Source organism: Pyxicephalus adspersus, chromosome 7, assembly GCF_032062135.1.
Source record: "Pyxicephalus adspersus chromosome 7, UCB_Pads_2.0, whole genome shotgun sequence".
Taxonomy (NCBI): domain Eukaryota; kingdom Metazoa; phylum Chordata; class Amphibia; order Anura; family Pyxicephalidae; genus Pyxicephalus; species Pyxicephalus adspersus.
Window position 1 is genome coordinate 9,528,230 of NC_092864.1, and position 25,015 is coordinate 9,553,244.

At 41.6% G+C, this 25,015-nt stretch overlaps 2 protein-coding genes across 10 annotated transcripts in view; one reads left to right on the forward strand and one right to left on the reverse strand.

Annotated features, from left to right (window-relative positions):
• The window catches only part of LOC140335042 (syntaxin-binding protein 4-like), a 39,019-nt gene extending 30,626 nt beyond the window's left edge, over nt 1-8,393 (forward strand). For 5 of the 6 annotated variants that reach the window (XM_072417401.1, XM_072417398.1, XM_072417400.1 and 2 more), the window contains exons 12-22: nt 672-766; nt 844-940; nt 1,073-1,209; nt 1,602-1,694; nt 2,189-2,254; nt 2,443-2,631; nt 4,024-4,134; nt 6,469-6,515; nt 7,194-7,300; nt 7,475-7,532; nt 7,867-8,393. In XM_072417401.1, coding sequence (XP_072273502.1) covers nt 672-766; nt 844-940; nt 1,073-1,209; nt 1,602-1,694; nt 2,189-2,254; nt 2,443-2,631; nt 4,024-4,134; nt 6,469-6,515; nt 7,194-7,300; nt 7,475-7,532; nt 7,867-7,987 — 1,121 coding nt within the window. In that variant the 3' untranslated portion in view covers nt 7,988-8,393. The remainder of the gene's footprint in view (nt 1-671; nt 767-843; nt 941-1,072; nt 1,210-1,601; nt 1,695-2,188; nt 2,255-2,442; nt 2,632-4,023; nt 4,135-6,468; nt 6,516-7,193; nt 7,301-7,474; nt 7,533-7,866) is intronic. The other variant, XM_072417404.1, reaches the window with a different exon arrangement.
• A 1,292-nt stretch (nt 8,394-9,685) lies between these two features.
• SEC14L5 (SEC14 like lipid binding 5) overlaps nt 9,686-25,015 on the reverse strand; it is a 46,229-nt gene continuing 30,899 nt past the window's right edge. For all 4 annotated transcript variants that reach the window (XM_072417408.1, XM_072417405.1, XM_072417407.1 and 1 more), the window contains exons 4-17: nt 22,015-22,164; nt 20,846-20,977; nt 18,488-18,616; nt 17,760-17,973; nt 17,421-17,533; nt 15,113-15,302; nt 14,782-14,870; nt 14,363-14,433; nt 13,507-13,678; nt 12,995-13,129; nt 11,969-12,106; nt 11,509-11,760; nt 11,050-11,222; nt 9,686-10,400 (exon numbers count right to left, since the gene is read on the reverse strand). In XM_072417408.1, coding sequence (XP_072273509.1) covers nt 10,298-10,400; nt 11,050-11,222; nt 11,509-11,760; nt 11,969-12,106; nt 12,995-13,129; nt 13,507-13,678; nt 14,363-14,433; nt 14,782-14,870; nt 15,113-15,302; nt 17,421-17,533; nt 17,760-17,973; nt 18,488-18,616; nt 20,846-20,977; nt 22,015-22,164 — 2,061 coding nt within the window. In that variant the 3' untranslated portion in view covers nt 9,686-10,297. The remainder of the gene's footprint in view (nt 10,401-11,049; nt 11,223-11,508; nt 11,761-11,968; nt 12,107-12,994; nt 13,130-13,506; nt 13,679-14,362; nt 14,434-14,781; nt 14,871-15,112; nt 15,303-17,420; nt 17,534-17,759; nt 17,974-18,487; nt 18,617-20,845; nt 20,978-22,014; nt 22,165-25,015) is intronic.

Here is a 25,015-nt window from a genome sequence, read left to right on the forward strand (position 1 = left end):
GTTTGTAAGTGCTCCCTCTAGTGGGCACCTGTATGTCATTGAAGATTTGGAAGTGCTCCCTCTAGTGGGCACCTGTATGTCATTGAAGATTTAGAAGTTCTCCCTCTAGTGGTCACCTGCATGTCATTCAATGTGGTAACCATCCCTGCTGAATGATTGTTCAGGAAGGACAAGTAAAATTGCTCCCTTTAATGGCCATTTGAATGTCACTAAGTATTTGTAAGTGTTCTCTCTAGTGGCCACCTGTATGTCATTAAAGATTTGTAAGTGCTCCCTCCAGTGGCCACCTGTACGTCATTGAAGATTTGTAAGTGATCCCTCTAGTGGGCACCTGTATGTCATTGAAGATTTTGAAGTTCTCCCTCTAGTGGGCACCTGTATGTCAATGAAGATTTGGAAGTGCTCCCTCTAGTGGTCACCTGTATGTCATTCAATGTGGTAACCATCCCTGCTGATTGACTGCTCAGGAAGGACAAGTAAAATTGGGGGTTTCTGCTCCTCTGAAAAGATTTATGTTTAGCATTGCCAGCCTAGAACGCAAAGTGCTGTTGTTGGCAAGATCTCCAGGGGTTTAGATTTAGATTTTGTGATTTTTTTTTGCCCCTCTCCATATATGATCTGAATTTCTATTGGCTAAGACTGAGGCCAGTTCTTATAATTCTGCCTTGCAGTCCCTGTATCCTCACCGATTCACCGGACATCACCGCTCAAGCAGAAGGTCATGCTGGATCCTCATGTCCGGATCAAAGAGGAAAAACTGGATCTGGTGAGAGCTCCACATACACAATAATAATAAATACAAATGATGGATTGTCTGTGACACCAACCAATCTTCTCTTCCAGTTTTTGCAATTTCTGAGGTTGGAGGTGTCCGAGGAGAAGAGAAGGGAGATCCATCAGGGACTGATCACAGACTGCCAGGGCACGATGGCCTATGGAGGTATCTGGTTTGTTCATGCCAGCTGCCTATAAGTGACTGGTTCTCTTTAATTAAATCATATTAAAAATATTGAAACAATGTTGCCATATTCGCAGTTCTAGATGGTTATTCACCTTTGTCGCTTCTGCTCAGACTTGCTGCAGGTTCTGCGTGACTGTCTGCAGGAAGAGATGGAGGAGGCGAATCTGGATGCCAACTGCCTGCTTTTCACCCATTGCGAAGTGGCCAACCTACTTGACACGTCAGCGTTCCACTCCCTGGTCACCAAGGTGCGCTGGTGCCTCCCTAACTTTTTGTAACCTTCAGCTGTATATTTTGCAAATACTTTTTTAGAGGTTCAGCAATGTGCAGCTCGTTGTTCTCCATGGCCTCTGAGATGAGGAGGGTGGATATTGCCACCTCCACACAATACTGAACAAGATATGGTAAGTCAGGGGCTGGAAAGGTCCACCGCTGCCATGAGACAAGTCTGGATAGTTGGGTTGGAACCTCTTGATCATTTATTTAAAAGTAATTCATACTTTGTATGACTGGAGGAATAACCTGGATATGGAGATTACAGAGACAAGGTGCACCCTGGAGGCACCATCAAACATAGCGCTTAGAATATTCCATAAAGAAATATGAATTCCAATATCTTGGTCCTTCCTATAATTCCCAGGAGGAAGATGTACCAAGGTTCTCCGACAGCTTAGAACTGGAACAGCTGCAGGATGAGGTGTCAGAATTGAGGCAAGAGGTCCGACGTCTGAAGGTAAGTGTAAAGGAATGGGGGGTCATCATTACAGAGCTGGTATTGTTTCAAAATTAGATATGGATGGACAAGACCAGAGTTCATCCAGAGGTTGCTGGGGGTTTCTTGATCAATGAGCAATTTGTGACTCTCCGGTCAGTATAGGTTTTACCAATGATCTTTTTGGCTATCTGTAAGGGTGACATTCTTCCCAATGGCCACCAATATACTGTGAGCTATAGTAATTATAGAAGGGGTGTTCTAACACCTGAAAGTTATTTCAACGGTTCCTCAATGATTAAAAAAATTGAAAACGGTCAGTCTAGATTATTCTAAAAAGTTTTCGTTAGACTGGGACAGAATGAGAACATCCTTCATGTTTTTATAGCTTTGTCCCAGTTGGAGGGAGTTGCCTATACTTCCCGATTTAGAGGAACCTTCTCAAATATCAATGGAGACCTGACTTGTTTAGCACTGGGTGGAATTGTCTTTTATAAGTTTGGTTGAACTTTCAGGTCCTGTTGGTAGAAGTGGAAACCAGTAAAAAGGTGACGGAAGAGGAACTCCAAAGGATGAACCAGGTAGGTACAACCTTCAAAGACTATGATTACATTTTGGACAGAAGGTGGTCAGCACCTCCTCGGTTCTCATGCCGTCTTCTTGCTGGAATGATTTGGTCTTTTTCCTGCTCATCAGAAGACAAAGGTTTTTAATTTAGCTTTAAGTTTTAAAAATCAGATCCCAAATCCTAATCCTGGCCATTTTATAGAAAGTCTTGGGACTCCTCTCCGAGAACCGATGTCTTCACAATAAGCTCGAGGCTGCTGATGCTGCCCAACAACAGGCGCACAGTGCCGAACATGACTATGAGGAGGTCATTCATCTTCTGGAGGCCGAAATAACGGAGCTGAAGAAACACTTGTCAGGGAAAAAAATGGCAACATTGGAAGTCAATGAGGTAAAAGAACATCGGTGTAATATCTCATTAGATTTTAATTAATATTGGGCATTTAAAAGGATTTTTTAAAAGAAGACAAACTGGGAACATTTTTTTATGGTTAAGTGTAAAAATGTGTATATTTTAATTACACTTAGGGCTCTTTTTATACATTTTTCCCCCAGCCAAATTCTCTGAAATTCACTGGTGGTGACTTCTATAGTCTTAATTTGCTACAGGTCTCCTATTAAACCAATGACTCTAAGATAGATATATTCATAGTGCTGATGTAAATCATGGTAAGAACACCATTGGCGTGAATTACCATTGGCAGAGGTCCATTGTATTTTGCATACAAAGTTTTCACCAAAATTTTGATTTTAACTTCCACATCTCAAGTAAACAACTTAGGAACAAGAGCTTCTCACAAGCTTTTTTATAAGATTCTTGTAGATCCTTGATTTATTTGACCTGATTCATTAATATCTACCTGTCACATGATCTGCTGCCAAGAGAACTTGGGATCCAACAAACCTGAATGGGATAAAGCCCTCCAAGACTGGAGAAGATAGTCTATCATGAGAGAACCTGGGTGATACAGCAAACCTAGAATGGATCTGGTCCAGGATTGAAAACATTTGCTAAATCATAGAAATGGTTTTTAGAAAGTATATTCCAAGTTCGGTGAATCACCCAGGTTCTCCCATGTTAGTCTATCTTCTCCAGTCTTGGGGAGCATTAAAAAAATCAAACCTGAAGTCTGAGGCTGAGCACCATATAGGAAGACCCATGGTGTTATCTATTTAGGGACAAATAAACCTGGTTTCCAAGGTAATGTAGTCATAATGGCACCCAAAGCTAGTCATCCAAGAGCACAAGGGTGATAATAAAGAGGTAATTTAATAAATATTGTACCATCATTTTATCTGAATACGTCATTGTGATGTTGGAACAAAATTCATGTTAATGATCAAAAAAATTTAAGGATAATTAAACCTTTTTAGTATTTTTTTTATTGTATTTTATTGCCACCACGAAATCCCATAGGAAAGCTTGCGAGAAGCTCTTGTTGAATTATACTACTGGTAAGGATTGTTGGGTTTGGTTTACCATATACAGCAAATAAACTCTTTGGTTTGTCCTCACTATTCTACAAAATTTTACCAAAATTTTGGCCTTTTTTTTTTAACTCTTTTACAATGTCAACAATTGGATTTGATTCGATTGTATTCTCCACTGAAGATGCTACTCTCTCTTGTCATCAACAGCCAAAATATATTATAGAAAGGTTTGGCCAAAAAACCTGGGAGAAGTTATGAAGACTTGAAATATAATAATATATGATACAGTAACTAAAAACATCAAGATATAAAGTCATTTATCTCAGGAATTAATTGAATGTCCCATTTTTAGGGTTTGGATTTAAACAGACGGTTATCGTTGTCAGACTGTCAATTGCGTAAATCTGAGCTCAATCGCAAACATTTGGAAGAGTCCAATAAGAAGTTACTCAACTTTGTACAGGTAAGTGGTTAACTGCTTTCAGGACTCATCTCAGCTTCCATTGAAATTCTGGCACTTGATGTTGCACCTTGTATTGACCATGTTATTGTTGTGATCTTCCAGTGCCTATCTTTACATAAATAATAGGGCTGATTTCAGTTTGTGGTGTAGCTCGCTAGTGGTTGCTGAACCCCACATGTTGCTTTTGGATGCCCTCGAGTGGCAAGCCACTTCCATTGACTTGAATACCTAACAACTCATGTACCTTTGTCTTCACCCAACCAATCCTACTCATTGCACTTATTTCCTCAACTAGACAGTCAACATTTCTGCACCTTTTCTGTTTCTTCTAATGAGCCTACATCACTGCCTTGCTGTGTTTCCCCATCCAAGATTGGTGTTCATTCTTTTGGTTTCTGCTAGATGAAGACTAAACTAGATGTCTTCTGCTTCATCAACTTTTCTTTTCTGTCTTCTCCCAACCAGTCCACTTCCTGGCATCTGTCTTCTCCAAAGCTGTTTACACCCAACTAGTCCTACTCACTACCCAACTGCACCTCCCATCCAGCCTTTATTACTCTACTTTTGTGTTTCTCCTAATAAGTTTACATCATGGCGCCTTTGTCCTCTCCAATTCGGTCATTTTCAGTCTTCACCACACCAGTCTACATCATCGAGTTGGCGCAGTGATACGGATTGGTATTCACATGTTTAGCTTCTGCTAGATGAATGAGATTAGATGTCTTCTACTCCGTCAAATTTCCTTTCTGTCTTCTCACAACCTCTGTTTTCATGCAACCTGCAGCTCCCTGTAGCTCTTCTTTATTGCAGACTTCCTTCATTACTGTACGCTTACATTTCTCACCATCACTGAACCTCCTAAGGTGGTCCACCTTACCACATTTCTGTCTTCTCCCAACCAGTGTACATCACACAGTTGGTGTGGTAATGGGGACTGATATGCACATTTTTGTCTAGATAAAGATGAGACTAGATGTCTCCTACTACATCCTCATTACTGTCTTCTTCCAACCAGTCTACATCATGGCATCCCTGTGTTCACCAAACCATTTCACCTCACCACAATTCACTCCTCTCCCAAACTGGTGTGGTGATGCAGAATGATATTCACGCTTTTGTCAAGATGAAGAAGTCATGGCAGTTTTCTGGCATCACTGGTCCACCTCACCACATTTCAGTCTTCTCCCAACCAGTCTACATCACCGAGTTGGTGTGATGATGCCGTTTGGTGTTCATACTTCTGCTAGAAGACATCTAGTCTCATCTTCATCCACTACATCACCTTCACCCACTACATCACCTTCCCTTTCTACTCCCAGTCCTACTCACTGCTCCTCTTCTTTCTCTCAGACAGCCAACATTCCTGTACTCCTATGACAATCATGGGAGAACCTGGGTGATCCAAAAAAAAATATTATTACAACTATTGCTATTAGTTGTGAAAAGTTTTCAATTCTGGACCAGATCCATTTCAGATTTTCTGGGTCACCTAGGTTCCCTCATGATCGTCAATCCTCTCCAGTTATGGAGAGCATTCTTAAATCAGACCTAATGTGTCATCACTGCACCTCTGTCTCCTCCAAACTTGTCCACCGCACCAAATTTTAGTCTTTCCCAACCAGTCTACACTACTGAGTTGGTGTGGTGATGCAGATTGGTAGTCAGACTTTTGTCTAGATGAAGATAAGAAGATAAGATGTCTTTCTTCTCCCAGCCGGTCACCATTACTGCTCCTCCTTCCAGCCATAAAAATACGTCATGGCAGTTTTCTTTAATCACAGAATTTTATGCACATTGTTACATCATGGTCTCTTTTTTTTCTACCTCACCATTCCTCATCCCATCACCTTTCACCTTTTCTTATATATTCACCATAATTTATCCTATTTCTACATCTTCATCCTTTACATGTTGCTCTACCTACGCCTCCACTTTACACTTTCAATATCCTAGAAATCGTTGGGCCTAATTTTTTTAAAGCTCTCCAAAATACACTTTTATCAGTGAAGCTGGGTGACCCAGCAAACCAGGAATGGATCTGGTCCAGAATGGAAAACATATGCTAACAAATGACTTTTAAGAAATCCATTCTAGGTTTGCTGGATTGCCAAGGTTCACTGATTGAAGTGTATCTCCTTGGAGAGCTTTACTAAATTAGGCATATTGTACTTACAATTTGTCATTGATCAAAGCTTTTTATAATACCCAATTGCAATGTGCAGTGCACTCTCGGAATAGGGAACCACCAAAGGCTGGAAATGTTTATTTTCTGTTTTTTTTTTATCTTCATAATAATGTTTCTAAGTTTACATAATGTTTTTTTTCTTTTTGAAGAAAATTCAGAAGCTTTTAACTTCCGTCCAGCTAGGTGATGAGAAAAGGTATGGCTTCTGTATCCTTTACCTATGTCACTTTGCTCGTTTTGCTAAAAAATAGGTTTTCCAATTTTGTAAAAATCAATGGTGATGATGTATGACTTATCCTGGCCTGATTAAAACATCATGTGCAAAAAGTGGGCTATGTAGGTTGTCAAATATCAAAAAAGATGTTATCACACATTTCCTAACTAATTTAAAAATATTTGTGCAGTCAACCACTTTTTACCTTTCTAGGTAAAAAAAAAAGACACAGTGGGCTCATCTTTTTATCTTCCTTCATTTTCCCCTTTTTTACGTGTTAATAAAAATTGTACTCTTGAGTTGGTTATGATGGGTCACTTACCCTTGATTAAATGATCCTTTTTGCATTATTGTTGGCCACCAGTAGATGGCTCTGTGTCTCCGTGTAAATTGTGTAACAAACTCTAATAATGTCTTAGATGGGAAGAATTTGTTATACAATTTACATTAGGATGCAGAGCCATCTAGTGGTGTAACCTGAAAGAAAACCAAGACACTTTTTCTAATGACATTCTAATGACAGCAGAAACATCTCAGGTTATACTTGAGTATATATGGTAGTTGGCTTGTATAGGTTTGTCCTTATATTGCATGTTATTGCTTATTATTCTGCTAGATTCTAGCTTATATGGAAACTCCTACATTTTCTTCTTCTTGTAGATGTGAAGAAGTGGAGACCAGCTATGAAGGCAACGCACTAAATGCCTGCCTGCCCTCTGCACAGCTGCTAGTTACAGAAGTCAGCAATATCTTAGAGTCTTGCAATGGTATGATACCCATGTGCACGCTATTCATATCCTGACCACTACTGCTACCTCCTTCTGCCTCCCCTCTCTATATTCATACCGATTCATATTAGATGATAGTACAACTGCCATAGAGGTGCGTTTAGTTTTGTCCTTGATCTGTCTTTGCATAATAATAACATTTTGTCATTTTAGCCTGTCCGCTTACATGTCCTGACAACGAAAAGAACAGAAGACGATCACATCAGTCAGGGTAAGTAGAATTATGGGACTTAAACAAAAGTTGATTCTCTCCAAGGTTGGAGAGAATACACCTTCATCAGTGAAGCTGGGTGATCCAGCAAACCTGGAATGGATCTGGTTGAGGATTCTAAACATTTGCTAGCAAATGACTTTGAAGAAATCCATGCCAGGTTTGCTGGATCACCCAGCTTCACTGATGAAAGTGTATTCTTCCAGCCTTGGAGAGCTTTAATAAATCAGGACCATAAGCCTGTCTTATAGGGGAGGTTACTTGCACGCCCTGTCTCATAACAACACAAAGTTTGGGTGATTTTGAGAAGCTTTTATTGGAATTTTTTTTGCAGAGCCTCAAGCCCGGGTTGGCCCTCTCCACCATCTCCAAGCAGAAGCGCGCGGACGCACAGCCTTAGTTGCAGTGAGGAAGTATTATACTCATCCAAAGGCTCAAAGGACAAGCCAAAATAGGTCAATATGGCCTCTCTGTCCACTGGTGGAAATGAACAAAAAAGAGACTCTTTAAGCGAGCACGAAAGGAAGAGAAACAATGGTCCACCAGCCAACTTAAAACAGCATTTCCCAAAGAAAGTTATGGTGGGTCCATATCAAGAGCCAATGGAGAACCAATGAACGTGCCAAATCTTTCACAACGTTGACTATGGCACAGGCAACTGACTTAAAGAATCATGGCAGCTAAAGCATGCCCGTGTTTTGTTGGATACCAGAGAACTTTATGAAGGAAACAACTCAACAAAGACAGAAACATCTAGATATTCAATTCCCTTTTTATTCTATTATCATTCTGCTTTACTCTTTATTGTTACATAACCATAAGAAAAACTTCACCAAATAAACCGGGACACATCTCTGTTAATCTTCTCCATTAGTGATAGAGGTCACAGCTCTGAGATGTGGTTTCTGGGTTTCTTATTGCTCAGCATACGTAATCAAAGTCAATATGGGGACTCAGACATGTTTAAAGCTCTAGCCATTACCAAAACCACAATCTTTTTTTTTTTATTATTATGTATTGTTGAAATAAAAAGTCATTCTAAGTATGTTATTGTATGAGGAGAAGACCAGGCTTTCGAAAGCTTTGAAGATGCTTTGAACTGATGCTCTTGAAGGAAAAAGGAGAAGGTCTGTGATGCTGTGCAAATGCTAGACCAGCCATTCTAATCCAGGGTTCCATGGAACTCCTGCGGGGGTTTAGCTTCAATTTTAGGCTCCAGTTTAATTTCAGGGTGCTCTGCCCACTTTTATTCACAAAAAACCTGGTTGGTTGGGGCCATGACCCCCTTGTATTTTAAAGTAACAGTATACTCCAGATTAATGAAATGAGCAAATCATGAGTTGTATCTTACAATATGTTACACATATAATGTTGTGTAGTGAATACATGGTGGCTGCCACTACCTACAAACCTTAGTCGTTACAAGCCTGTGAATATTTTGCCTTGCCATAGTAACTTAATAAAGTACCAAAGGGTGTTATGGAATACCCTTTATGGAACATATATCTGTATATCTAACTTGATATTTAAGCATTGTGAGGTTTAATGATGGCAGCCAATCTTGGAGTGATCTGAAATGGTGAACCAATGCATATAGTATTGACAAGGGTAAGTCATGAGCTACTTTCTAATTATTAATTATTGATAAAGGTTGTGTTGAAACAAAATGCTATTACTGTTGTGTTAGTGAGAGGTACTCCTAAGCCTTATCATAATGAATGTTTTATCAGAGGAATGATGATCCCTGACTTGGTGACTTACCTTAAACCCAAAGGGTGTTATAATGGAAGATTCCCCCCCCAAAAAATAAATTTCAGCATTTGACCATTCCAAGTTTTGTTGGGGTGGCTGTTGAGGATAGCCTGAGAGTTATGGTTGGAGAAAATAGTATGAAGTCCCCAAAAAAACAGTAAAACTCCTTACTGACTGCTGAACTGCCTGTCCACATTAATCTGCAATTCCAAATATAGTTGGGACATCAGGTCTCCATGGTGCTGAAGTTGGAGTAACATTTTAGCCCTTGTGCATGGCCTTACGTTGGTACCCATGGTAGCTCCACCAGTTCTTATCAAGCAAATGACATGGATGGTAAGCAACAAGCTACAAATAAATGTATTTACCTAATACGCTGAAATAACATTTGAAAAAGAACATCAGATCTTCAAATAAAGTTTAATTTCATTCAGAAATATTGGCCTGAGATCACTCTGGAAAAAAGTCAGTGTAAATAAGTTAAATAAAGGCAAAATATTAGAAAACAGCCAAAAAGTGCTTACAGTGTAGGGTGGCTGGATCAGAAAACCTACACATCAGATCTAAGGCCATCCTACAATCTAAGGTGTCGTAGTTTCAGTGATATTTGTCCATCGTATTAAATTCACGCACCACTCTCTGCTCAGCTGAGGCGTTTTCAGCTGCCTACCGAGACTTAGCAATAGTAGCTGCATAAAAAGTTAGTACCAAACTGATGAGGTAAGTTGTCCTTCTGTTACGTTCTGGTATTTGGTTTCAATAGATATTACAATCATAACTTGGTTGATGTCTTTGGAAACAAAGACCTGGAGCCTGATAAAGCTCCAAATTGCAAGAAAATTATTTTCAGTTTTGTGCTTTTAGATGGCCCCCATGGAGCTGGTGCCACATTTTACCATGGCACATTTGAGGAATAGGTGAAGACCCTTATGTCCCCTTTATGAAATAAATAAGGCCAGTTGTAGGCATAAGGTTCTAGAATCAAAGGAAGTAATGTTCCCTGGGGTCTTCTGTTATCTGGAGACCATTGAGCTGCTGTGAGACTTGGTGGAAGAGTTGGTGACCCCACTTAGCTGAGAGAAGCCACTACAAGATTCTAGGCTGGACATTGACCCCCTGTAAGAAAAACAAAAGACGTGATCAGGGCCTTTAGGATAACCAAATGTCTCCATGGCAAATATACCCAACTGCACGATAACACCCAATAGCACTGCATTTATAGTGAACATCAAAAAGAATGTGCTATTTCGTAGCAAACTTATTGCAGCAAAATGGTAGGCTATGAATTCCAAGTAATGGCAATGCTGCTTGATGATTAGCCCAGTGCTATTACAAGCTATTGGGGGGGCATGCCCTGCATAGGCAAACAACAGGTTTCGGTTACCCAATGCACTCTTTGCAAAGAACCTGTCAGGATAGCAATATGGGAATCCTTGATGCAGAACAAACCTCTCACACATTAGAAATAATTAGGACAATCAAAAGTAATTCCCAACAGTGGTACTTGTCTTTCGTTTGCTACACAGGGCCTGTGTGCTCTTCCCCACGTGATAGTTTTGGGAAGATGTGTAGCCAATCACAGAGCAGAAGTTAATATTGCATACTACAAAGTACCAACTATCATCCAGGAGAGAAGTGAAAGATATGCTTTGCTAATGGGACCACCAATAAAGTAGACATGCTGACCTTAACCTGCATGGACAATGCCTAAATTTTCAACTTAAACTTAGTCCTGGGTATTTTTGAAAATTACACCCCCACTTACCTGAAGTCTTCTGATGCCAGAACCTCAAAGTAATACATGACTTTACACTTGTGACTGGAACCTGGAAGTGAGGCCAAAACATCGTCCACTCGGGCTATGCTGGAACCAGATGACGAGCTGTGAGTCTTCCATTGTAAGATGTAAAACCCGGGCCAGCGAGTTACATGAGAGCCCTGGGAAGACAAGAAGGGTTGTGGGTACTTTGGGATAAGGCAGCAGAAATAACTCTAATCTTATATTAGTTTGGATTAGAAAATCTATGGGTTCATCAGGTTGGGAAATAAAGGATGACTTCAAGGTGAGGAGGAGATTAGTCTAACACCATGTGAAGGAACTCTCCTTTGGCAATTGGTAAGGCTTTTGGAACTTTGTGTGAAGCTCAACTTGATGGGCATAAGGCTATTACTAATCTACTCAACTATATCAAAAACATTCATGATATTGATGAAGGTGCCATACCTGGATGCTCTCTCCTTCCCTGCAGACAAGTGGAGCCTCCACCCAACTGTAGTCAACTCCAAGCACCCAGTTCTTGTCGATCAACTGGACGTTATTGCTGGAGCTGGCGGAGGAAGTGAGCGAGGAGGAGGAATCCTTCTGATGGATCGCTGGAGCCCTCTTGGAGTGGAAGAGGCTGAACACCACATCTCCACGGAGGACATCAAAGTCCCATGTGATAACCGACTCCACCTCCAGAATCTCGGCTGATATCTACGAGAACAAGCCAGTCAGTAAAGCTGGGCATTTTAACTTTCTGCTCTTTAAACACTAAGAAAAAACAGAGGGGAAAGATGGAAATGTCAGATTCCACCTATTATTTTTCCATATAAAGTTGCATCCGATTGGCTACTATGAACAAGTTCCAACAATTTTCCCTTTGTTGAGTTTTTGTAGCCCAGCTGTTCTATTGGTCACTGACCTCGTGTGCAGATCCCTTGTAGATATAGGCAGAGTGGTAGAGGGTCTCTGTCCACAATCGGATATGATCTGATGTTTCCGTTTCGTCATCTGATTGGTAAAGTGATTTGGGGACCAGTCCACCTTCTGGAATGTTACACTGCAAAATATGGTCAACACTTGTGTTATCATTGCATATTTACAATGACATTAAAACCTTTCTTAGCCTGACAGAGGTCTGATTGAAGACCAGGAAAGGACTAATACGATTCATCAATAACTAAAATATGTGCAATATACTGCACTTCATTGATGGTGTTTTCTTGTTTCCTTTGGTTCCCCACATGTGGAAATATTGCTTCTGCCCTATTTCAGCTAATAGATGCTTTGATAGCCTTTACCTTGCATTAATGACAGCTACAAAGCCTGAAACTTTTGCATCCATTTGGAATAAGTTGCTGTTTAATTGTAGGCTGTATTTGAGCTATACGTCAAAGGTTTGGGTGTATGGTTGGCAATGATGGCATAATAGAAACATCTTAATTAAATTCAATGTTCAATGTTCAATTCTAAAATAGATTTTTTCTTTTTAAACTTTACCTAATAATGATATGCTCCTTGTTTCAAAGACTAAATATAGATGTAGATTGAATAGACTAATGGGTGGGCTTGATGAAAATATGTGCAATTATATCCTACTGCAGGATAATGATATAACAGAAGGAAGCTCTGTGAATTTCTGCATCCCCAAGATCTCTGGGATGTGCTTTCCTTATTGGTGCTCCAGATCGTATATCTGTGTATGTGTATAGCTGTATCGTATATCTGTGTATGTGAGAAGCCGGGGATGTCTGGTTTCTGTCTACTTCCATAGAAACAGAATAGTGTGGGCTGTATCAAAATCCTTCCCTTAAACCATTAGAACCTGCCTAAACTGACGGTAACTGCATGGCTAACTTCCAAAAATATTCAAACCATAAGGACCCCATAGTGACTATTCTCATGGTTGTAACATATACTGGAAGGATGGTCTAAAAATAGTTCTTACCACGCATTCTCCTCCAAGAAAATCTGGGATGATTTCTTTGTCCACATAGTCGGTGACTCCCCCAGGACCCTGATAGTTGTTACCACTGTAGATGAGGAATTTTTTTCTGGAGTTCTCGTTGATGAATGGACTGACCTAGGAGATAATGGGCACACACAGGAGATAAAGGACCACAGGACACACATAAAAGGTATAAATGTGTATTTTAGCTAAATAATTTTGCTAAATTAGGCTGAGACCCCAGCTAAGTTTTCATTTCACTTGTTTACAGATAAATTTGATGTGAACACCCACAATTTGATCTCTTTTTGTATCCACCATTTTTTCCGGAGTCCATTGCCCCATATCATTGATAGATTCCAAGCCCTGATGAAAGCGGTGTTAATCCCTGAAACATGTTGGAAAAAATTGATAGGGGTTCTTACTATTCCCAAGCTACCAAAAACAAAAAAAATAGATACACAAAAAACAAAGAGGTGAAAAGTAGACTCGACAGGCTTTCCATCACTCACCAGCGTCCACAGAACAGGAAAGACTCGAGGAGCTCGTACAATCAGAAGTTTTCCTAATGTTTCTGGGTAATTGGCCTCCACAACCTCTATTATCCTGAGTAAGGCCTTCACACCTGGCCTCCAGAGGTGTCTCATATTTAGTCCTTCGAGGTCCACAAGACAGGTCCAGGATCTGGGAGGAGGGGTGGTGGGGTACGAGAAGACATAATAATCACAAACCTATTCAAGAAAACTTTACTTTCATGAAGCACTTAGATACTTCATGATATGATATCTTCTAATACCAAGCAGGAAACATTGGGGGATTGTTTAAAGATCAACTCCATGTTGGGTCAACGGCCCCCCTTTTCTCATTGGAGCATTTCCTTTTTCTACATTTTTTGTTTTTTACCTTTATGGAGCTGTTGTCATGTCAAATGACATCCTGAGGTTCTCACCCTCTGGCTGAGTTAGGAAGCCCTTTATGATAAAGTGATTGGTGCCAGATTTTGTCATGGGTGCTATACTCTGCATTTTCCCTTTGGGACATGTCCTTGACACCCTGGGCTCCCAAGAAGTAGGCTGAATAACACTGGGTGTCATGCTGAGCTTTGGCCAAAGCCAAAGAAATGGAGTGAAGTTCTAAACTGTGTATTGATGAATAATGATCTTGGGCTTTATTTTCTTAAATGAGAGGGGGTGGATTGGGCCTGAAGGTAAATTGTCTATGCATATAGCACTAATTCTCTTTAAAGGTGGCCCCAACAGAAGCCTATATATATCTTAAGTTCAATATGTGATGATTGCTAGTTTAGTAGAGCCACAAAAATTGGCAAAAGCAAAGAGAAGGGAGTCCTACCTCTTGCTGCTCACTGACCTGATTGGTGAGCCAAACAGATGAGTATTCTCCTCACACCTCCTCTGACCTTCCTCGCTGATGGAGAGGACCTGTCATACGACAAAAAGCATACAGCTCAAATATAAGTTTTTTTTTGGTTTAAAGGTCAAAGCTGGTGCTGTGAAAACGTCAGACACAGTGTTTATAAACAAAGCAATACAAAGTAACATTGTCACTTTTGTATTCACTCTGTTTCATTCACAGTTGGGCTTAGACCTGCTTATACGTTTTCAATGATTTGTACCAAATTTTAGTTTTTGTGTCTTTTAAACTGAACACATTTTAGAATAAAATGCTTTTGGTATGCTTTTGGTTTATTCCTTCAATCTATTATAAAACCTTTTCACCATAAAAGACATAATTGAGGATATGATTTCATGACGATTCCATGTACTTACATGACGCAGGATGGCCTCTTCCCCCACAGCTTTCAGCAGTCCTTTGGTGTCCACTTGTCCCAAGCGGAGGATGTACAGGGGACGGCCATCTGTAACGTAAAAAGACAGATAAAATGGGGGGATTTTATTGATGGGGAGTCCTACAAATAACATGCAAAAATACCAGATGACATTGGTTAAGATGTTGTGTAAATGGCACCATTGTAAATACAAGCAGCTAGTGGTCTAGCAAATAAATGGATCTGTTGCTTTGACCTTTCTATGAAGGAAACTTTGCAATTTTGTATATTATAATGTTGCCGGTGATAACACATCAGACTTTAGGACTGACCTTTATCGTGATAATGCCACCCCCCAGCATAGAACTCTTCAAGGATGGTTGGAGGATGCCATGTCTGGAGGATGTAGTCCACTTGGTATTGCTTGCGCCAGGAAAGGGACTGACAAAGCATCTCCCGAGCTTTCTCCAAATTAAAATCCCGAGCCTGGAGGAAGCGTAAAATGTGCTCATCTTTGGGGATCTGCAGAAAAAAAAGACCAATATCAGTACATTGCTAAAGGGCATCAGACCAGATTGGATGTTCTCAAGGCTTCCCATAATTACACACTGGACACATGGTCACCAGAATAGATGAAGGCAAAGGTTTGGTGGTGTTATATCGCAATCACCATTCATCAAAATAAACCATTGAGTCCATCATAGTCAAAACCTATCATTCCTTCAGAATAAGGTGATTGGAATTTGTTTTTTTAACAAGACATTGCCACCAACTTTTGAAAATGCATCTAATTCTGCAGCTTCCATGGTCTTTGCATATCATGCAGTAGCAGTCAGTAAAGTCGAAATCGATGTTGTGCTTCATGGAAATAAGTAAGGTCAAGTCCTCAGTTTGCCAAAAAAGTATTTAGTTCACCTAAATAGCCTCATGGCAAGTCCTCAGTTTGTCCTAATTCTTTTGGGAAAGTCATAGTCCTTAAAAATGGTTAAAGATGTGACCATAGTTCTGTATGCTGGGTCTGGGTACATCAACATACGACAAGGAGTGGCTATCAGAAAAGGTCAGGGCATAGCAATGGTTCATCGTGAGTCATTGCAAGTTCTTGGTTAGCCATAATCGTATTTAGAGGTCATAGTCATAGTCCTTCGGAATGGTTATAGGCTGCGTCTGGGTGTGTCAACAGATATCATGGGGCAACCATGGCTTTTCAAGGAGCGGCCATCAGCAAAGGTCAATGTCTCATCATGAGTCAGAGCGAGTTCTTGGTTTGTGAATAAAGATCTTGACAAGTCTTTGATTTACTTTATTAGCCTCAAGGCAATTTCTTGCTTTGTCAAAATAGACTCAGAAAAGTCAAAATTCTTCAAAACAGAAGATGTGACCAAAGAACTTCATGTCAGGTCTGGGAAAGTCCACGATCATTTGCAAAATATTTTCTCACATTCCAGATCACAAACATAATACATTTTATGCAGCACAAATTGGACAAAATTCATTTGTGTAAATTTTGCGGTCACTTCAAGGTGAACATTGCGCATGGGTGCAGAATGTGGGGCAAATCTTTTATTATAAAAGGGTGATGAGCTGCACTGTTCAGTCTTTATCAGCCACCAGAAAAACAACCAATGAGTGATTGCTAAATTAACAAAAAAAAAAAAAAAAAGCTCCCTAAAAATAATAGAATAATACGCTTTAGTAACACCAGCTATAGCTGCAATCCTGGAGAGCTTAACGTGCCAGTAGAATCTTCAGCATCCAATACTTCTTGGTGTGCCCGATTCCTGCATCCCTTGCATGCGATGGTTCCCCCACCCAGGCATACACTGAAGATTTAAAAGCCGGTGGGAGAGATAGGGGCATGCAGGACAGAGTCAAGTTTTGGATGGATGATGATGGGAAGCTAAATCTCCGATACTTGAACCCTGGATTGTAAGCTCTTTGGGGCAGGTTCCTCTCCTCCTCCAATGTCACTGTCTGTATCTGTCATTGTCAGTGTCATTTGCAACCCCTATTTAATGTACACCACTAAGTAATATGTTGGCGCTATATCAATGCTGTTCATTAATAGTGATCTTTGTGGTGTTGCCAGTTGTAAAGTGTAGAGAATTCTCCCCAGGTTAAAGGACTGCAGGATTAATAATGGCTGCTAAAAGGGGTGATATCAAGAGTTCGAGCAAGGAAATCTTACTGTAAGAACCCCTAAGAGATAAAAGACCATGGCCAACTTACTCAAAATCTGTTCATGGCCCAACATTCAACACAAAACTTGCAAAGCAATAGCAAAGAACAGAGACATACAACAGCATGGTTAGCACACTGGCCTTTGCAGCGCTGGGTCCCAGGTTTGAATCTCGGACACTATCTGCATGGAGTTTGCAGGTTCCCCCCCGTGTCTGCGTGGGTACTCTGGTTAACTCCCACATTCCAAAAACATACAGTTAGGTAATTGGCTTCCCTCCAAGTTGACCTTAGACTGTATTAATGACATATGTCTATGGTAGAGATTGTGAGCTTCTTTAAGAGACATGACATCTTTAAAAGCCAGTGACATGACTATGGACTTTGTACAGCGCTACATAATATGTCTGCACTATATAAATACTGTGTAGTAATATTAATAATAACCATAAATTTTCATACCTTGCCCTTGTGGGTTTCCTGTAGCCATTGTCGCAGGTGGATTAAGGTGCTTTCCTGCATTGGGGTGAGTTGTCCTAAATATCGCTCTATGTACTCAGCTTCTAGTTTAACACCTAAGAAAAGCAAACACACAGAAAAAGTTGCAGCTTGGTGAAATCGCATGTTCTAGAGGAGGGGTATGCTTGTTCATTTAAACACACCATGGGTGTATAGCTGTGTCTACTAAAAATATTCTCTTGTCCCCATAAAGGACCAGATAGGGACACAGCAATAAAACCCAGACTCCTCCATATTCATAGGATAGGATACAGAGACACAATGCTCATTTCCATGACTTACCATCTGGTTCGGACATCTGGTTGTGGCCCCCAGATTCTCCTCTAACCAATCCCAGGACAGACGACTCTTGCTGGTCATCAATGCTGTAGGGTAGTCGTATGGCGTTCCTATAAGTAGGGGTGCATCCCCCAGATTCACCAGGGGTCCATCTTGGGATGTGGGTGATTCCCTGAGATATCAGCTCATTCAAGTAGAATTCAATGACCTCTTTTCCCTGCAATTGAAAGCATCCAATGTCACTTGGTGGGTATGCTCATAAAATTTGCAATAAATTGTGTTCCTATCAGCATGTTCTCTGCACTGCAACACACCTGACTGGCTCGTTTTGCTGCTTCCCCCTCCACAAATATAAGCTCCCCTGCATAGGACTATAGGAAACTGAAAGGTATAGGGAAATAGGTATATTCACTGCTTTCATGATTTATATGACATTGGTCTGATCTCTAGGGCAGGTTTGTGAGAATCGCATGACACCTGGCACACCTGACATTTTGTATGTGAGAAGCAACAAGGATCCTGTAATGGGTGTGTTTGGGAATCCTCCTCCATCATCCCATGCAGGGGTTCCCAGATCACCCGACAATAGGAAAGCTGTATACTAGTGCATTGCAGCAATGCCTCAATAAAAGCTGTCCTGCGGATGTTTTGTCTTCCCTGCCTTTTAAAGCTTTGTATTTCATTTTTTAAGGTGTATACATTTAAAAAAGTACTAATGTGGGAGGACTCACCCGCTTAATATTGGCAGTATATTGCTTCATGGCGATCTTTTCCACTGTGCTCTCAAAGCCAAAAAAGGACTTGATGTCCAGAGAGGCCGTCTGCTCGAAGCAAGTCCATTCCTCATTGTCGGGGTGAACCTACAACCCAGAAAAAACTCTTCTGTCATTGCCAGGACTCCAACACAAATCTCCTGTCACCCCAATGGTGATGATGGTTAAAGCATGACTCCAGATAGCTGGGAAAAGTAAATGCTTATGCCACTGGTACTGGCTCCAAATTTCACCCTCTGACTACCAGACAAGAAATCAGAGGGGATCAATTGTCAGTGGGACCGGAAGAAACATACACACTTTTTTTAATCCTGATCATAATAACGAAGAAATGAAATCACTATAATCTTACTCTGGAGGTTCCTGTTATACAATATGAACACAAGAGGGAGCTCTTTGCCTCCAAATGTTGGCTGAATGGTTCACCAGAAATACATTAGATTTAATTTCTTCATTTTAATTCAAATAATGTGAATTACAGATTATATTGTACATGGAAACAAAATAATGATATATCAGTGCACCCTACTCTATCGCCTTGCACTGTTCTGGTTATAAATCCTACAGGTATTACAGATTATATTGTACATGGAAACAAAATAATGATATATCAGTGCACCCTACTCTATCGCCTTGCACTGTTCTGGTTATAAATCCTACAGGTTATTTTCATACCAAATAAATTTCAGTAACTGGTGCTCTGTGATTTAGGTGTTGGTTATTTTAGCAGAATAGTTGGAAGGACTTTGGAAAGCAGGAAATGGAACCTATGAAAAGAGAGAGAGAGAGAGAGAGAGAGGGAGAGAGAGAGAGAAGGAAAGAGAAAGAGAGAGAGAGCGGAAGAGAAATAGAGAAAGAAAAAGAAAGAAAGAAAGAGAGAGAGAGAGAAAGAAAGAGAGAGAGAGAAGGAGAGAGAGAAAGAAAGAGAGAGAGAGAGAGAGAGAAGGAGAGAGAGAAAGAAAGAGAGAGAGAGAGAAGAAGAGAGAGAAAGAGAGAGAGAGAGAGAGAGAGAGAAGAAGAGAGAGAAAGAGAGAGAGAGAGAGAGAGAGAGAAGAAGAGAGAGAAAGAGAGAGAGAGAGAGAGAAAGAGAAGAAGAGAGAGAAAGAGAGAGAGAGAGAGAGAAAGAAAGAAAGAAAGAAAGAAAGAAAGAAAGAAAGAAAGAAAGAAAGAGAGAGAGGGAGGGAGAGAGAGAGCGATAGAGAGAGGGAAAGAGAGAGAAAGAGAGTGAGACAGAAAGAGGGAAGGATTTATGTTAGTATTACATTTTCAGTAACATCAGAATAAAGAAAGGATTTATAATCTCTAATCGGTGATTTAGGGGAAATACCTTAGTAAACTCTTAAATACCTTAGTAAACCTTAGTATGTCAGATAAATCTTCATAAATAACAAAATGATTAAAATTGAAGTTCCTTTTACTATTTTCCCCTTTTACATACCATCCTCACATTATGGGGAAAACAGGATCATTTATTATGGTGAATCCTCGTAAGTAAGGTGCTGAAATCCTGAACAGACAGACATCAATGGCTTCACTCCGAGACTCTGATTTTGGGTTGTTCGGGGCCATATTTTCAGCCTCCATATTTCTCCCAGGACAGTCCCCCTATAAACTTCTCTTTACCCCCAGATGTGTGATGACAAGCTAGAAGCATTCAAAATATTTCTAAAATGTGTGAAAATTTTATGACACATTTAAAAAAATGTTTCTTAAAAAAGTGACAACTTGCATGTAGACACACGTTAAGTAAAAATACATTTTTCAATACAGAGTTGTCACTCTACAACAAAGGAGGCCTGAACATAGACCATCATGGCAGGATCACCAAAGATCCACTTTGCCAAACTAAATTTAGTGATGGTTTTCTATCAATGGCTTCTGTTATCTGCTACTCTAACATTCATTCTCAGCGATGACCAGGAATGTGACATCAAAGTGTCACTGCGACACAGCAGCTTGTGACGACCCGAAATTCCTATGCACGGACAAGCTAAATCTTGCTTGTTATCAGAGCTTAGCCCCGAGTATCTGGCAGCTGTCTGGGCCTGTTGGAAAGTTTGTAAGGATTGTTATGGAAAGTATTTTACTACGAGCCGGTCAGGTTATCTGCCGGTTACAATGATCATTGTCCAGCATGGGAGTGGTCAATGAGGAATTCAGGCTGGATGGATGTTGGTAGACCAAGGCAATGGGGGCACCTTGATTTGGATGCCAAGTGTTTTATCAATGCACATGTCAGGCCGTCGGTCATATATGATATATGTCATGTATGGACAATCCACGCTGGGTGGTTGAGGTTCCTTGTGATGAACTTACAGAGTACCTGCAGGTCTCATTCACCAGAACACGGGTGGAGAAGGTCTCGTTGTAGGCCTCGATGTTTAGGGTTCGCTCTTTCCAGTTCAGGGTGTTCTTCTGGATGAAGTAGACGAACTCGACCCCAGCGATCTGCAGAGAGGAGCATACCTGGTTATCAGAAATACATTGTAGGTGTATATTAAAGGAGAATGTAGCTAAGGGGACCAGAGAACCTGGTGAGATGCACAACCATAATCTGAGCTGGTCATACCCCAGATAGGTGTGCATGGGTGATTGGAGCGTATTGGCAGAGCATGGACCCCTTCCACACACAAAAAAAGTGACGCAAACCATATATCATCCCCATATACACCCCTTTTATAAGGCCACCCCATGACTGAAGGGTCCCATGACTGATCATTGACTATGACGGAGCTAGGGTCCTAAGTGTAACACATTGCTGGGATTCTAAGTGTAACCTCCAACCCCCCCTCCCTCAGGTTATAAACCTCCTAGGAACCACCCCCTCCAACCCCAAGTGCCTAAACCATAGCAAAGGGAGCAATGAAACACAACCTGAATGGGTCAGAGCACCCAATACTCCAATTGTTGTAATACCCAACTCCAAAATAAGTTCCTGTCCACCTAGGTAGTTTGGATGTCATCACCCACTTTTGTGTTCACGCTCCTCCTAATCCAGCAGGGGTGGTGGAAACCAACATAATGGGCACAGCAGGTGTGCAGACAGGAAATCAGTGTAGGGAGGGTGGGAACCCAGCTGATGGGCACGGCAGGTGCTCAGACCCAATAACTCAGCACAGATGCTAATAATGGGCACAGTAGTTGTACAAACTAGGGAACTTAATGCAGGGATAGTGGGAACCCTGTATATTGGGAGCAGCAGTGGTACACAGCCAGAACTCCAAGCAGGGAAGTTAGGAGGTCCTCGTCGTGGGCACAGCAAGCTTACAGACTTGGGAACCCAGTGCAAAGATAGTGGAGGTCCTAAAAATGGCCAGAGTAGTGTGCAGGCCTGGAACTCATCACAAGGTTGGTGGGGGCACCGCATAATGGGCACAGCAGGGGTACAGACCCAAGAACTCTGATCATGTACAGTGGATAAAAGTGTCTTATAGTAGACTAGATCCATCTAGACATATTATTCCTGCAATAAGAGTAAAAATAACCTTTTTCAGCAGTCGGGGGGCATCAACGTTGAGTTTGCAGCTTCGTTCCACCACATGCAAGGAGCCGTCTTCACTCCTGTGCTCGTATGTGATATCGCTGCCCAGGAACACCGGAATGAGGGGGCAGGTGGGGAATCTTTTTTCGTACGCCTGCAGAGCAATGAGGAATATTGAGAAAAAGTCACAAAAATGGTCACATTTATGGTGTAACTATGACTAAAAATGGACCCCACCCCATGGTCACCAAAAGCCTACAAGGAAGGTGACACTTCTGGATATGTCGAACTCTGTGGTCTTTGGCATCTCTCTTTAGTTCCTCCATCTGACCTCCTATAAAGGACACAATAATAAGGTGGGGGTCATAAGGAGGAGCTGCTGATGACCACAGAGACCTTCAGAACCACATCTCAGGATTGGCTGACCATCGTTCACAGGTAGGCCTCATCCTGGATATTTTGGTACAACAACAGTAGCAGGAAGGAATAAGAACCATGGTCAGAGTTTTATCGCCATACATGACCCCTAGTGTGGAGATTAACTCTGCCGAAAGGAGAATGACTGTGAGGGACAGCTCTGAGCCTGCTGGGGCTGCTGACATCACATCCAAGATGGCAGCACCCAGCAGCAGTCTCAGGACTTTTACATATAAAAAACATTAATAAAAAAGTGAAATGCTCATAGGATCCTCTGAGAAGACTGTTGTTGAAATGATTGTCCCCATGACAGGGTCTCTTTATTGAGCACACTCCATGGTCTTATTCCGCATCACGTTGGAAATGTTCAGTGACACTGCTGATCCGGCAGTAAAGGTGTTACTGCCATAGACAATTGTGGATAAGCTGCTCTGAGTAATCTGCTTTATGGAGTGCTAAAAATACAGACGCAGCGTGGTAAGGTCACGTAGGAGGAGGGTGGGGGGATAACTCTTATGTCATATGGGACCGGTTCTCATCGAGGTGGGGGGTGAACGTCACGGATGGGGAGTAACTTGGATCACAATGGGTTTCGGTCTATTGTTGGTGTGGAATCTTACAAATGATAAGTACATGTGATAGGGGTGTCCTAAAACGCCACTGCCCCTGGTCAAATTGCAGGTGGATAAAAAAAAAACATTTGGCAGGTGGACCTATCTGCACCATCCATTGTCCCCACCAGAATACTGACTATTGGTGGACCATCTGAAGGAGGAGAGTTGGTTGGACATCTGAAGGAGGAGAGTTGGTTGGATATCTGAAGGAGGAGAGTTGGTTGGTCATCTAAAGGAGGGGAGCTGGTTGGACATATAAATGAGAAGAGCTGGTTGGACATATGAATGACAAGAGCTGGTTGGACATATGAATGACAAGAGCTGGTTGGACATATGAATGAGAGGAGCTGTTTGGGCATCTAAAGGGGGAAAGTTGGTGGACATGTGAAGGAAGAGAGTTGGTGGACATGTGATAGAGGAGAGTTGGTGGATCATCTGAAGGAGAAGAGTTGGTGGCTCATCTGAAGGAAAAAACTTGGTGGATTATCTGATGGAGAAAAGTTGGTGGATTATTTGATGGAGAAAAATTGGTGGATTATCTGAAGGAGGAGAGTTGGTGGATTATCATAAGGAGGAGAGTTGATAGACATCTGAAGGAGGAGAGTTAGTGGATATGTGAAGGAGAAGAGTTGGTGGATCATCTGAAGTGACAGAGTTGGTGGATCATCTGAAGGAGGAGAGTTGGTGGCTCATCTGAAGCGGGAGAGTTGGTGGCTCATCTGAAGTGGGAGAGTTGGAGGATCATCTGAAGTGAGAGAGTTGGTGGATCATCTGAAGGAGGAGAGTTGGTGGATCATCTGAAGCGGGAGAGTTGGTGGCTCATCTGAAGCGGGAGACTTGGTGGCTCATCTGAAGCAGGAGACTTGGTGGCTCATCTGAAGCGGGAGACTTGGTGGCTCATCTGAATTGGTGGCTCATCTGAAGCGGGAGACTTGGTGGCTCATCTGAAGCAGGAGACTTGGTGGCTCATCTGAAGCGGGAGACTTGGTGGCTCATCTGAAGGAGGAGAGTTGGTGGCTCATCTGAATGAGGAAAGTTGGTGGATCACCTGAAGGAGGAGAGCTGGTGGATCATCCGAAGGAGGAGAGCTGGTGGATCATCCGAAGGAGGAGAGTTAGTGGATCATCTGAAGGAGGAGAGTTGGTGACTCATCTGAAGGAGAGTTGGTGGCTCATCTGAAGGAGGAGAGTTGGTGAATCATCTGAAGGAGGAAAGTTGGTGGATTATCTGAAGGGGGAGGGTTGGTGGACATCTGAAGCAGGAGAGTTGGCGGATTATTATAAGAAGGAGATTTGGTGGACATGTCAAGGAGGAGAGTTGGTGGATCATCTGAAGGAGAGTTGTTGGATCATCTGAAGGAGGAGAGTTGATGGCTCATTTGAAGCGGGAGAGTTGGTGGATCATCTGAAGGAGGAGAGTTGGTGGATAATATGGAGGAGGAGAGTTGGTGGCTCATCTGAAGCGGGAAAAATGGTGAATCATCTGAAGGAGGAGAGTTGGTGGATTATCATAGGGAGGAGAGTTGGTGACTCATCTGAAGGAGGAGAGTTGGTGGATCATCCTAAGGAGGAGAGTTGGTGGACATCTGAATGAAGAGAGTTGGTGGACATCTGGCCCATGGATGTGACGTTACCCAACTGGCTGTTGGTCAACATTGATGGGTTCCTATTTCCTTCAAGTGGCGTTGCCTTCCAATGCAGTTCTATGAGAATATGTGGACTCGAAGCAAGTCAACCAAAGGTCAGACTACAGAACGCCTCCTGCTGTGCTATAAAGAAGAGGAGAAAAGGGAGGTGTTCTGTGGTCCTGGTCTAGAGTGACAACGCTATTTGATTATAGATACAATATGGTGATCGTTGTCACCCTAGAAATGAAGAGTCAGAATAATAGAATACAAAAACATGAAATATAAAATTCAATAATGTCATAAAAAGGAATAAAAATGTACAGATCCCCCATTGAACTGCCACTGAA